At 36.1% G+C, this 14,354-nt stretch overlaps 1 protein-coding gene and 1 long non-coding RNA gene across 20 annotated transcripts in view; one reads left to right on the top strand and one right to left on the bottom strand.

Moving 5' to 3' along the window:
- AKAP13 (A-kinase anchoring protein 13) overlaps positions 1 to 14,354 on the top strand; it is a 422,215-nt gene that overhangs the window by 356,885 nt on the left and 50,976 nt on the right. For all 14 annotated transcript variants that reach the window (XR_008913836.1, XM_056806779.1, XM_056806775.1 and 11 more), the window contains one exon: positions 5,269 to 5,443. Coding sequence is in view for 13 of the 14 variants with exons in the window: in XM_056806779.1 (XP_056662757.1) it covers positions 5,269 to 5,443 (175 nt within the window). In the remaining variant the exon portion in view is untranslated. The remainder of the gene's footprint in view (positions 1 to 5,268; positions 5,444 to 14,354) is intronic.
- LOC103093443 (uncharacterized) overlaps positions 1 to 14,354 on the bottom strand; it is a 72,740-nt gene that overhangs the window by 24,673 nt on the left and 33,713 nt on the right. For 4 of the 6 annotated variants that reach the window (XR_001629490.2, XR_008913840.1, XR_460500.3 and 1 more), the window contains exon 4: positions 7,119 to 7,182. The exons of the other annotated variants lie outside the window; for them this stretch is intronic. This is a non-coding gene — a long non-coding RNA (uncharacterized LOC103093443). The remainder of the gene's footprint in view (positions 1 to 7,118; positions 7,183 to 14,354) is intronic. 6 annotated transcript variants of the gene reach the window in all.

Genomic DNA, 14,354 nt, shown 5'->3' with positions numbered 1-14,354 from the left:
TATGTAAAACTGTAGCAAGTAATTCAAAGCAGATTTGAGAGCTAACAAGGACTTGAGGGATCCCCCACACTAATGACTACCTTTATTTATAAGTGAGCAAACAGTTCCAGGGATTTGAAGGGAACAGCCTCCGCTCTAAACCCCCAGCTAATTCAGAAGCTGATCTAAGACTAAAGCCATTTCTCTTTGTACTTTAACAAGATATAAGATAAAATCTCCTGTGATCCCAATGTTTTTTCTCCATAAAAACATTGTGATTAGTCTATTGAGGTGATGGGGAAGATGAGGAATGAAGTCTGTATCATCTCTAGCAGAAACCATTTGAGTAAGTAAGACATGGTGGCCTCTTGCTTTGCTGGAAATTACAACACTCTTGTGCAATTGACTTAAGTTCCTCTTAGTGATGTGTATGTCTTCACAGTGTGGTCATCAGAGAAGCCAGGGTGCCTCCAGCAGTGGAAAGTCTCAAACGCAGTTGTAAAGGAAATGCATCGTTTCAGAATAAAATTTTCGGGTCTTTATGTCCCCTGTAGACCAAGTAAATTTAGAAGTTTGCAAGGCAGTCTTTTACGGTTTTTATTGACCAACCCAAAGGTTATCAGTGGTAGTGCTGCCTGCAGAAGTAATGCACCATTGCCTTCAAGCAGAAATTGATAGTGGCAGCAGGTTCTGTGTTCAAATGTGACCTCAGACGCTTCCTATCTATTTGTCATCCTGAGAAAATCACTTAGCCCCAATTGCCTAGCTCTTGCTACTATTCTGTCTTAGAATTGATATTAAAACAGAGGGTAGAGATTTTAAAAAGAAAAATAAGTTGTTAGGGGGAAGGATATGATGAGCTAATATAAGTCATTCTACTAAGTTCTATGATATCTGGATGCTATGTATCTTGGTAAGAAGTCATTGTTACAGGAATTATTTCTCTAAATGAATGTAGGTTTGTCCAGCAGTAGTGACTTTATGTTTAACATAAAAGAAGCAGCATGCCGTCTTCCTAAGAAATGGAATAGAAAATTAAGATGTGAATGTCCTATTTCTGAAATTGCCACTAATTTTCTGAGATATAAGGAAAGTCAATTCATTGGAATGATTTTTTAAATAGCCTCATGTAGTCTTCTTTTTCTTTGTTCTGTTTGAGATTTCTTTCATCATTTGTAAAATAAGTTTTTTTTAGAAAAATGTATTAGACTTTTTTAATGAGTAAGAATATTAAAAGTAGTTTGAAAAAATTTTATCAACATGAATAGTATTCATTAAAATTGCTTAAGATCTTTGGGAATTCTGTTTAGAAAAGTCTGATTTGATTTCTGTTATGCATCATTTAAAAATGTTAATATGTAACCACATATGTAGTACTCAAATTTGTTATGTTGAATTGATTAATCCTTAATATACTTCTTGGTAGTTAACAAAAATTGACAAAAAATTTAAAAAGAATGAGATTTCAAAGAGGCAAGTAGCACTTTGAACAGGAACTTTAACAGGAAGAAGACCTAATTACAGCTTCTGTTTTCTGTGATCTTTTAGAAAAAGTGCTACATTCAATTTCCTCCAAACTTAATTTTATTGACTCAGAATACTGAAAAGCCAATAACATTCATTTCTTTTTCTTTTTTTAACCGGTAGAAATCTTTGCATTTGCCCAGGGTTCTCTTTGAGCAAGTCAATTTTCCCTTTCTATTGATGATAGGAGAGATGAAAATTCTGAAAAGACATTTTTAGTTGAGAGTAAGCAAGATATCTGGAAGTAGAGAGTTGCAATCCAGCTCTGTTATTGAAATACTGTGTAATGTTAGGGCAAGTCACTCATCTCTTCTACCATGCTTTTCCTAAAGAGGAGTGAATGTGGGTAAAGATAGTAACATCTTGTCATTCTAATGGATGAGTATTTGAAAAATACTGCGGTAGAATCAGTCTGTTGGCACTAGAAGCAGCCTTAGACATCATTTAGTCCACCCTCTTCATCTTCAGAGAAAGAAATTTAATTCAGACACATAAAATCTAGGGCTAAAAACCAGATTTCTTGGCTGCTGTGCTCAGTACTACATGCTACATCTTACTAAACCATGTAGTCATTAATGCACTCATTCATTCTCTCATTTATGTTCACATTGTGACAGAATTGCACATCACAGTCAAATGGAAGAAGTTACAAATTTAAAGTAGTATAATTTATAATTATGACCATTTGTGATTTTGAAAAATTACTCTCTTCTACTATCATCTTAGTGGAGTTTTGTTCGTCTCTCTTCAAACACTCTGAACTGTTTACTTTTTTAAAAAAATTCAAAATATGGAAGTTTGGTAGATGAAAAAGGAAGTCATCATATACAAAGTTTAAAAAATAGGTTATCCTTTCCTCAGAGCCAGATGATTCACCAGAAGGATTCCTAAGGAAATCATTGGTTTTATAAGATGAAATACTAGATTTCAGTTGTTTTTTTTTTTAATAAGTAGCAGCACAGTAATGTTTTAGAAACCAGACTTTCCAAGCTTGGGAGATATTGGGGAAAATTCGTTTTGTTTCATTTCCCATATCATTTTTAAAAGTTGTTACAAACAGCATCCAAATAGTTAAGATTGTCTTCAAGGAAACAGACTGTTATCTACCCTCCCTCTGTCTCTTTCTCAACCAGTCTCTGGCTTCCTCTTATACTTTTTCTAATGGTAGCTTAAAGCTGATCTGCTCCGTCTTGTAGGCAATGAGCCCCTCCTTCTCAGGGAGCAGATTTCCTGTCCTTAAGGGAGAATTATGTCGGTAAAGTGGGGTCGGTTTCATGAAGTCCCTCTCATAACAGTGAGATTTATAGGACCAAAACATGGGGAGGTAAGAGCCTGACTTTTTTTTATCACACAAAAAAAATCTAATAAACAAGTGCATAAAGAGAAGAAATGGAGCTTGGATTTTATGATTCTTAGAGGAAAACTAACCTTTTTTTGGTAGTGTTATAAAGAATAGAAACTAATTTTTAGTTTGGATAGCACTGTAGTGTTGCAAGAATGCTAACAGCTAGTTGCCATTGTAAATGTCTTATAAGTTTTAATTGTAAATACACTATAACTTTCAAGTATAACTTTCAAGAACTGGGTGTATGGGGCTGCTTTTTTGTTTCAACATTTGCATATGGTAAAACATTAAAAAGTAAAATTGTGAGAAATGAGGGAAATTCTATAAAGCAGCACCATTTTAAAAGTTGTTGATTTTTATTAGATTTATATGTATGATAGGAATTGTGACCCCCCCACCCCCAGCAGTTTCCTGTTTTGTTAATGAAGTAGTGTTTTTTTTTTAATTTGCATTCATCCTTATTTGTAGTTTTGTTAGTATCACTGTGCCCTTTGGATTTCCATAATTCTTAATAATTAGCAAAGACATTTATCTAAACTTGACAGTCTTCCTCCAGTTTTCTAGTTTAAATATGTTGTTTTTAATATTCATTTTCAGCAAAATACACCATACCACCACCTAAGTATAGTAGGTAGTATCTATGACCTCCATCATACTGGTTCATATTAATTCCCATATTTCTGCCAACATGCTTCATCCAAGTCCCTCAAATTTTGTTGTAATCTTAGAAATGTAATATATTGAATAAATCATGGATCAGCTAGTTGAGTGTTCCTTCTGACAGTATGAATGACTTCATGGTATCAACCTCAGAAGGTTAGAGTTGTATACCATCAGTTATTGTTTTACTATAATAACCTGTTGAAATTTTATTTTCCATTAGTTTCTGATTTCCAATATCCACCAGAAATTTCTTCCTAATTTTGGTGATGTTTATGAAACATCCATTTCCATTTCCAGTATTGAGCCCTTTAGACTGCATAATTTTATAGTATATATATATATAATTTTATAGTTTTATAGATTTTGAAAAGACCCACCAACTCTGGGTCATTTAATTGCCTTTCTCCTGACTTTTTCCAGGAAAAATGGAAAAGTGGAAAGATCAAAGCAAAATACTCCAAGCATAGATTTGTTTTGTGATTTAAGCAAAGGAGGAATATTGCTAATAACTGTCCTGGTGATGAGTGACATTTTGTTCTTTCTGTATCAATAAAATGATCTAAAAAAAAAAGAAGGGAGAGGAGGACTAAGATCATAAATGAAAATTTTTAAAAAGTCATATACCACAATTAAAACTTTAAAGATCGCAATATTGAACTTAGTAATATTCACAAAAGCATAGTGATGGTTTTTCTTACAATGAAAATGTTCATACTAATATAACTTTAATAAAAGCCATTTCTCTTTGAGAATTTGGGTCTGACATCCAGTGGATTTCTTTTTAAGTCTATTATAATCAGTGCCAAAGACGTTATTTACATGAAATAGTTCCATGTTACATTATTATGTCTCTATATTGAAAGGAATTGTGTCTTTATTTTGAACCTCAGTGAAACTCAAAGGACTCTGTAAGTTTTAACTTTTCCAAGTTTAATCTACATAGCATTCTATGTTAAAGGTTCAGATACGTCTAAAGTCAAGTCCCATCCATCTTGTAGCTGTGTTCACTGTGAATTAGCCAGTTCTGTATTCCTTAAGGCAGTTCTATACACATCTTCAATTTGCCACATAAAATGAGAGTCAAGCAGTGCCTGCTTTGTCAGGGAATTTGTTCACTTTGGAAATAAAGGGATCAAGAATGAGGATTATCTAAGGTGTAATCAGGCAGCAAATTTGGAGGATAGACACACCAAAATCTCCTGAAACTAGAGAGGCAAATTCTTTCTCCTTGTCCTCCATTTCTTCCTACAGTTGGAAGCTAAGGACAAGAAAGATTCCCTTCCATACTTAGACCCTATTTTCCAAAGGAAGGTAGCCAATGCCCAGTTGAAAGGAAAATTAAGAAGGAAAGCCTAGCTGTTTATGTAACATCACTAGGTAGGTGATAATCACCTTTGCACATTCTTTTTGTTGTTGTTGAGTCATTTTTCAGTCATGTCTAACTCTTTATGACTCTGTTTCGAGGTTTTCTTTGCGTAGTTTGACATTTCTTTCTCCACTTCATTTTACAGATGAGAAAACTGAGACAAACAGAGTTAAGTGACTGGTTCAAGGTCACATAGATACTAAGTGTCTGAGGACAGATTTAAACTCATGAAGCCTTCCTGAGTCTAGGCTCAGCTCTCTATCCATTGCACCACTTGCTGCCCTTTAACCCTCACAAAATACTTTCCAGGCCTCTGATGGTGTATTATCCTAAGGCCTAAGTGAGTGAAAAGGCCACTTGCTGTACAACTAACAGTTCTTTCCTTTGGCAGGAGAAGGAGAAGGACAAAGACAAGATTAAGGAGAAAGATAAAGATTCCAAAGAGAAGGAGAAGGACAAGAAGACTTTGAATGGACATACGTTTGGTTCCATCCCTGTTGTGGGCCCAATCAATTGCAGCCAGTGTATGAAAGCCTTCACCAACAAAGATGCCTACACATGCACAAGTAAGCAGCATTCTTCTCTTTCTGAAATAACCCTGCAAGAGGGAGGTCCCCTGGGGAGGAAGGTTTATTGGAGGTGGCCTCTTTTGGTTTCTTATCTATTTAGAAGTTATGTAAAGGAAGTCTCAGAATTTTTTGTGCTTTTATTTTCTTAGCTGCAGCTGTGCATTCTAATTGTTTCTTCAATCACTTTAAAAGCAAAACTACACATTTCCTACCAGTTGACCATTAGTTAATGGTAACTGCCAGGCTACTCTACTTTGTTAATTCTGATAATACCTTCTCTAGCATTTGTATACCACATTGACCTCCTGTTGTTTATTAAAACCTATCTCTAAGCTAAGATCGACATCCTGAAGAATTCCTTACCAGAGGAAATAAAGAGACTTCACTGTCTAGCTGGGGAAAAGACAATTAGATTTTATTTTAGAGCTCAGATTTCTGGTGAGAAACGTCTAGTATTTACCTTTTGCTCTCTCTTGATATGATCATCTCCTAATATTGGACTTGAAAACTAAGTTAATTGTCCACGATAAGCAATGGATGGAGACATTTATTCTTTGGTAAGGAGATAATACAGTATGGGATCGAAAACAACTGTAGCATCTATGCCATGGTGGTTTTTTGGAACATTGGATTTTTGGAAACTTATGTTCAACCATTTCTCTTGATAAGCCCTTCCCCTCACCCCTTCCCTTTTTGGCCACATAAAGTAGGAAGGCAAATAAGTTGAACTTTTATTTTTACTAATGACTAAAATTGTTGCCCTCTATGCTAGTGGGCTTTGAGTGACTGCAAGAAAATCATAAATACCTTTAAATTTAGCCACTAATGAATGAAGGCTCAAGCAGCTGAAGGTGCATGCATGTTGAGGTGCCACCTACTGGTGCTGGGCACTGTAAGGGATACCAAGAAGCATGATTCAGGGACAGTGGACCTCATGCAGTGATCTGAGACTGGTTTTTGGTTTGTGGTCCATTGGTGATTTTGGTGGAATGGAGTCTAATTCATTGGCACAAGCCTAAGTATGCCCTGATAGCTGAAAATAAAAGTAGTTAGAATTGGAATTTAAAAAAAAAAAAGCAAGAGGCCATTTTCTCCCAAATAATGATAGCCCTAGAAGCTCAAGAGTCAGCTTGAAAGCAGTACTGAAAAGAATTAACATGCTGATGTTCTTAGTGTGACCACTCTTTTGTTTATATTCAGGGAGGAGAAAAATATGTGGCATGCCTCTTTCAAGATAACATTAGTGATTTCTTCTCCATCTTTTGTACTTATCCTTCTTGGCTTCTTTTATACTATGACACATAGTTTAAGTGACTGAAAGAGGAGGTAGATAAGTGGTATATAACAAGTTAGGACCTTGGAAGAATGCCATCTTTGACTTAGAAAGAAGGAGTCCATATTCAGAAGAACCATTTCATATATATATATAATGTGCTTGATTATGATTTCACAGTCCTTAGTTCAAATTTCTTAAAATGTCAATGTGATATCCTGGAAGGAAATTTACATTTGAAATGGGAATGCCTTAAAGTTCTCATCTGAACACTTACTTAGACTCACTGAGGGTTACAGCTGAAAGAGACTTTGAGAATCATCTCATCCAACACGATCATTGTGACCTTGGGCAAGTCACTTTTGTCTTATTTTATAGGAAAATAATTGTACTACTTACCTCACTGGACAGTTGTTATCATCAAATGAGGTCATGTATGTAAAGCACTTGTCAGGGATAATTCCTGGTTATTTAATTAGAAGATAACAGATGGGCATTACTTTGGATGTATATGTCATTTCTAAGTAAATATAGGAGGAATTTTGCTCTACACCCTAAAATACTATGCATTGGTTAGCTCAACATATTGAAACAATACTTCAGTATAACATACTAAGTAAATCTCTGCTAAGTGGTCAGTCAGATATAGGAATGGTGAACTTCTTGGACCACTATTATTTAGCCCTTTGTTTTTTCTCCCAGGCCTCAGGTCATTTCACTGTTTCTCAGAAAGTTAAACTTCTATAGGACACTTCCAACCCATATACTTTGAATAAAGACAATTTAATTAAATAGAAACCAAAAAAATAGTGAGAATATAGAGGATACATTATAATGTCTTTCTGAGATTTCTAAACCTTTTTGAATGTTAGCATCCTAAATCTATCTTTTTCATTGGCATCTCTTCTTATAAAAAACAGAAATTTCACTCTTCAGTCCCAAAGGGAAGCATGGCTTAAGCTTTATGCCCAAAGAGGCCTCAGTTTTCTCGGGTGCAAAATGAGTGGATTAAATTAAATGCCTTTCAGCTGTTTCTGATCTTTTTGCTAGGTTTCTTATATTCTCTTCATAGCAAGGGGTAACAGTTCCCAGAGGAGAATCCATAATACCCCATGTAGATTTCATAACATTCAAGGATGCCAGAGCACCTTCTAGGGGAACCACTGGCATAGGTTGTATAATGCTTATCTTTTTTTTTTTAAATATATTTTATTTGATCATTTCCAAGCATTATTCGTTATAGACATAGATCATTTTCTTTTCCTCCCCCCCCACCCCCCATAGCCGGCGCGTAAGTCCACTGGGCATTAGATGTTTTCTTGATTTGAACCCATTGCTTTGTTGATAGTATTTGCATTAGAGTGTTCATTTAGAGTCTATCCTCTGTCATGTCCCCTCAACCTCTGTATTCAGGCAGTTGCTTTTTCTCGGTGTTTCCACTCCCATAGTTTATCCTTTGCTTATGAATGGTGTTTTTTTCTCCTGGATCCCTGCAAGTTGTTCAGGGACATTACACCGCCACTAATGGAGAAGTCCATTACGTTCAATTATACCACAGTGTATTAGTCTCTGTGTACAATGTTCTCCTGGTTCTGCTCCTCTCGCTCTGCATCACTTCCTGGAGGTTGTTCCAGTCTCCATGGAACTTCTCCACTTTATTATTCCTTTTAGCACAATAGTACTCCATCACCAACATATACCACAGTTTGTTCAGCCATTCCCCAATTGATGGGCATCCCCTCATTTTCCAGTTTTGGGCCACCACAAAGAGCGCAGCTATGAATATTTTTGTACAAGTCTTTGTGTCCATTATCTCTTTGGGGCACAGACCCAGCAGTGCTATGGCTGGTCAAAGGGTAGATATTCTTTTGTCGCCCTTTGGGCATAGTTCCAAATTGCCCTCCAGAATGGTTGGATCAGTTCACAGCTCCACCAGCAATGAATTAATGTCCCTACTTTGCCACATCCCCTCCAGCATTCATTACTTTCCTTTGCTGTTATGTTAGCCAATCTGCTAGGTGTGAGGTGATACCTCAGAGTTGTTTTGATTTGCATCTCTCTGATTATAAGAGATTTAGAACACTTCTTCATGTTCTTATTAATAGTTTTGATTTCTTTATCTGAGAACTGCCTATCCATTTTATAATGCTTATCTTAATAATAGTGCTTATTCATGTAAACTAATTCATTTTCACTTTATTTTCCTTAATGGCAACCCTATCAGGTAGTGTAACCATTATAATATCTTGAGCTCATGCCTTATAAAGATTGTTTAAGGAAATGAAGCTATTTATCTTGTAAAAGACTCGACCTCAGAGGGACTTGATAACCTCCTTCAGTTATATGAAAACACATTTCTTCCACTTGTTACCAGAGGACAGAATTTAGAGCAATGAATTAAAGTCACAAAAAGAAAAATTTAGGCTTTAAGTGAGTTAAAACTTATGTGTAGCAATTAGAACTGTCCCATAGTATCTGCCTCAGGCACTTGACTCTTATCTCTGTGTGGAGATCTTGAAGCAAAAGTTGAATGAGTACTAGTTGAACATGCTGTAAAGGAAATTCTTTTTCAGGAATAAGTAAGATTAGGTAGTTCTTGGAGTCTTTGCAATTCTTAAATTCTGTTGTTCCCGTTTTATAGACTTGGGCTTAGAGAAGTTTTGTGATGGAGCAAGAATAAATGGGTAGAAAGATAGCAGAGCCAGAACTTAAACCCAAGGTTTTCTGACATCAAGGCTCATGCTCTTTCCAGATTGGATAAAACTGGGCAGATTGTATTTTAAAGGCTTTAATCTTAAAAAGATGATTTTTTGCAATGCCCTTTCTCTTTTGTGACAACTTTAATGGCATATCTCTATTGATCAGTTGTAGTTTTTCTAATAAATATTTTAATGGCTATTTTTACATTACATTTTACATTTACATTACATGACCCTACTAGTCACAAATGCATGTGTATGCAGCTTTCATAACAAATGATCTAAGAGAATTCTAAGATTCATTATCTGGAAGCAAAAAATTTTATGAATAATGTCTTTATTACCAGCTGTATCTCTTTAACTTGGCATAAGTATCACCCCCCAGTAGTTCTCTGGCTTATAGTTTGTTATGCTAAACAGTTTAATATAGATTAAAAATATAGTTCATCTCATTTACCCTGTTTTAGAAGAGAAAGGAAGTGGAGGGCAGGATGTTGAAATTGAAACTAAAAGACATCAGACAAGTCAAAAGGTGGCAGTTTAACTGGACTGGTGAATCTCTGTTAATTTACATGTGGTTCAAAAATAAAACAGTTATCCATTGGAGTACAGTCCTTGTACTTGACTCAAAGTCACTCAAGACTCCCTAGAGAAGATGATGAGAGTATCACAGCATTTTGTGATGCTACACAATCATTGAATGACCATATGTAATGTGCTTCTTGTAAAAACAAAAGGAAAAAAGGGGAAAGGGGTAGGGGGGAGTCAAGACACGAGAAGAAAGGAAGAATAAACAGTAATATTCCCAAAGGACAGAAGTAATTGGCCCGATTCTCTCTTACTTTCTGAAGAACTGAGCCAACAGTGAGTTTATTTGTACGGAGCGATCTATTTTATACTGACAGGAAGTGGAAAATGTGAGTAATTATGAGCCACTCACTGTATCTCTCTCATCCCCTCCTTACCTTTCCTATGCTCAAAATCTTCCTGAGATTCTCAAGAAACTAAATTTTCCTTCAATTATCCATTTACATCCTGGGGAAACTGGTTTTTCTGGGTTAAAAAATGATTCCTCTTTTGAGTTAACACAGCCCCATTTTGTAAATATCTGGGGCCTATTGCCAAATTCATGCATTGAACTCTTGTCTGATCAAGATTATGATGCATGTGACATTTCTCTTCCCAAAGTTCTCAACTACTTTAAGTGAGTGTAAGTTCTTAGAAAAGCAATAGTTTCTTTAAATGAAAAATAATTTTTTGTTTCATTTTGATCTTAGACCAGATTGAGACTATATTTAGTTTGCATGGGAATGGTTGTAATCACAGAAACTTTGAATAAAAAGGAACCAAGTGACAACCAGAATCTGTTATTAAATGGATGGCTAATAAACATCTTAAAAAGGAAGGCATTTATCACAGAAAGTAGGCATGGCTTTTCAAGCACAGCTTAAGAAAGATTGAATTTATTTCCTTTGTAGATGAGGTTGCTTAACCAGTACATCAAGTACTACCATAGCTGTAATTTACCTGGATCTTAGCTACACATTAGATAAAATCTCTCAAGCTCTTGTGTGACACAGTGGAAAGAGCACAGGCACTTAGGCTCAGCTAAGTCAAAAGGTGGCAGTTTAACTGGACTGGTGAATCTCTGTTAATTTACATGTGGTTCAAAAATAAAACAGTTGAGTTTGTATACCAACCTACCACTGTGTGACCTTGGGCAAGTCATGTAACATCTCAGAGCCTCAGTTTCTTCATCCATAAAACGAGGGTCTTGGAACAGACATGATCTATGAGGTAACTTCCAGATGGATCTCGTCATCATTTGGACATGATGGAGAGAAGTGAGCTAAACAATGGTAGAGTTGTGTGGATTTGAAACTACTTGAATGGCTGTAGTCAAAGAGTAGTTATTAATCATTCAGTGTCAACTTGAAAGGAAATTGGAACACTCCAGGGATCTGAGCTTAGCTCTAGGCTACATCACATTTTCCTCTAGGCTACATCACATTTTATCAGTGATTTGGAGGAAAACAAAGAGGGTATTTTACCAATTTTATGGATAACACAAATAAGGAGTATTTTAACACTGGATGACAGAATTACACCAATAAAAAGGTGAGTTGATTCTAAAAAGAAACTTAATAGTTTAATATCAGTATAGTCTTACACTTACAAATAAAAGATGGAACATAGTTTTAAAAAAATGGTTCATCTAAAAAATATTGGGGAATTTTTATTCACTTCAAGTTCAATATGAGTCAATAGTATTATAAATAGTAAACAGGAAAACAAATGCTCCTTAAGTGATTCATAGCTTACAGAAATAAAGAAGTGAAAGTCCTACTGTGCTCTTCTCTGGCCAATCCACATTTGAGTTATTGTATTAATAAGGTGAGATTTCCAGAGGAGGACAACCAACCATGTCATATGAGGATTAGTAGAAGGAATTGATGGTGTTAAACCCTGAAAAGGGAACATTGAGGAAGAGCACATGATAGCTATCTTCAGCTATTTTGAAGAACCACCAGTATGAAAAGAAATTTGTTTGGTCTCAGGAGGAAATCCTAGACTGAATACAAGGGAAAACTTCCCAACACTTGGTGCTCTCCAGATGTGGATGAAACAATCACCTGCCAGGCGTTTCACCAAAAGATTCTTGTTTGGGCGAGGGTTGGACTGCTAGTTTGATGAGGGTCTTCCACCACTGAAACTGTGCTTATGTGAATGTGTGTTATATCCACACGAGGGACACCTGTCTTGTTAAGCATCGTTAAGAGAGGATCTGCATCCAGGACTTGGGGCCTTCCATTATCTTCTCTAATCATGTCACATCCATCCAACCTCAAGTCATAACCAGGGGGGGAGAGTTGGTTGAAGGAAGTCTGGGGTGTTATCACCTAGGCAACTAGGCAATACCAGTCTTTTTTTCTGGGTTGTATAGACTTGTATTGCCTAGTTGCCTAGGAAGGATAGAAGAAAAATGTAAAGAGGCCACCATAGGCTTGTGTTAGGAAAATGTAGGATTTAAGTTAATGTCCAATACTTCAAGTATTATATTTTATAAAGTTTATTATCTAAAAATAGAACCATGTGACTGAATTTTTCTACTTGCTCAAAAAGCCTGCTCCACCAAAGCTGCTATAGGAAGACAAGAGCAAGAGACAGAACTCCACAGAATTTATTTCCTGTCTACATCTGATGTGATGACAGGAAGAGAGTAGGGTTTTGGGAATTGTAGGGGTTTTTTTGGTAACAGAGTCTAATTACACAGAAATCAGTACTATCCTATATATAATGAATTGCCTTAAGAGGTAGTGGGATCTCTCCTTGCCGAAGGTCTCCAAGTGAAATCTAAATAACCAAATGTCACCAATATTATATAGGGAATTCCTATTCAACTCTGAGTTAGCATAGATAATTTCCAACTTTGATTCACTAATTCAGTAAGTATTTATTAAATGTCTGGAATTTGCAATGTATTCAGTGCTGAGGACAGATCCAAATGAAACACTCCAGGTCATAAGGAGTTTTTATAGATGTATGTGTATATACAATATATATGTATCTGTATGTATATACACATGTATTTATGTGAATGGAGAGAGAGAGGGGGAGAGAACACTCACAACTAGAGATATCACTCTAGGATTCATACAGAAAATGGCAGTTGATTCTAAAATGTGAGGAAGAGTTTGCATGTTCAAGGTGAAGAGAGGAGGATAGCTTATACAAAAACAGAAATGAGAGATGGAATATTGTCTACAGGCAACAGCATTTGGCTTGGTTGTCTTAAATGGAAAATGCATGAGGGGGCATCTTGTGATATCAGATTAGAAAGGTTATGGAGCCAGATTGTGATAGAGCTTTACATGCCCAGTCAGAGAGTTTGTATCTTATTCTAGTGGCCATAGGAAGTCACTGAAGATTCTTAAAGAAAGAGTTTACATTTTCACACCTGTACTTCAGAAATGTCAAGTTAGCATGTTCCATGGAGAGAGGGAAAGAGATTAACAGCATGGATTTCAATTAAGAAGCTATTGCAAGAGGCAGTTAGGTCGCTCAGAGTATTGAGACCCAAGCCCAGAGATGGGAGGTCCTAGGTTCTGAGCTCTGTGGCCCTTGGCAAGTCATTTAATCTCCATTGCTTAACCCTTACCTGTCTTCTGCCTTGGAACCAGTACATTCTATTGATTTTGAGATGGGAGATAAAAATTAAAAAGAAGAAGCTATTGCAGTAGCACCTCTGAGAACTGCTAAAGTGACTAGTTAGTAATGATTGTTAGTAGAGAGAAAAGAACAAAGATGAGAGATGTTCTAAAGGTAAATTTGAAAAGACTTGACAATTGAGGCTAGACATTGAAGTTCTTGGATAAGAGGGAAATATCACTGATCATCAAAAGGATACGGTGCCTTCTGGAGACAGAAGGAAGATAGGAAAATGGGTCATTTCTTTAAATGTAGTAAAATTTAAACATTGAGTTTGAGATGCTTGTAGGACATCAAGATGGTTGTGTCCAGCAGGTTTTCAGCATTGCCAGACTGGACCTCAGGAAAGAATTGAGGGTTAGACATGTAGAATTATGAGTCATTTTTCTAAAGATAATAATTATAACACAGGAGAGTTGATGATAGCACTGCTAAAGAGAGGGTATATAGAGAAAGAAGAGAAGAGAATCCAGGATACAAGCCCTTGGGTACATACCCATAGAGTAGGAAATATGATTCTTTGAATTAAGGAATTAGAATCCAGTACCTGGGAACAAAGGAAAGAAAAATATAGTCCATGTTGTAAAAACAGGCCCCTAACAATTTAATCTGGCAAAAGACCTAGAAAGCAGATTTGAAGGAAGAAGCTTTCTTGGGTCAAGACTAATCTTGCTTTAGGTTTTGTTGACCTAGGAAAATCTATCCATTTTAAAATTCTACACTGCTG

This window comes from Monodelphis domestica, chromosome 1 (genome assembly GCF_027887165.1).
Source record: "Monodelphis domestica isolate mMonDom1 chromosome 1, mMonDom1.pri, whole genome shotgun sequence".
Taxonomy (NCBI): domain Eukaryota; kingdom Metazoa; phylum Chordata; class Mammalia; order Didelphimorphia; family Didelphidae; genus Monodelphis; species Monodelphis domestica.
The sequence above is the reverse complement of the archived record's forward strand: the minus strand, read 5'-3'. Positions and strand labels throughout refer to the sequence as shown.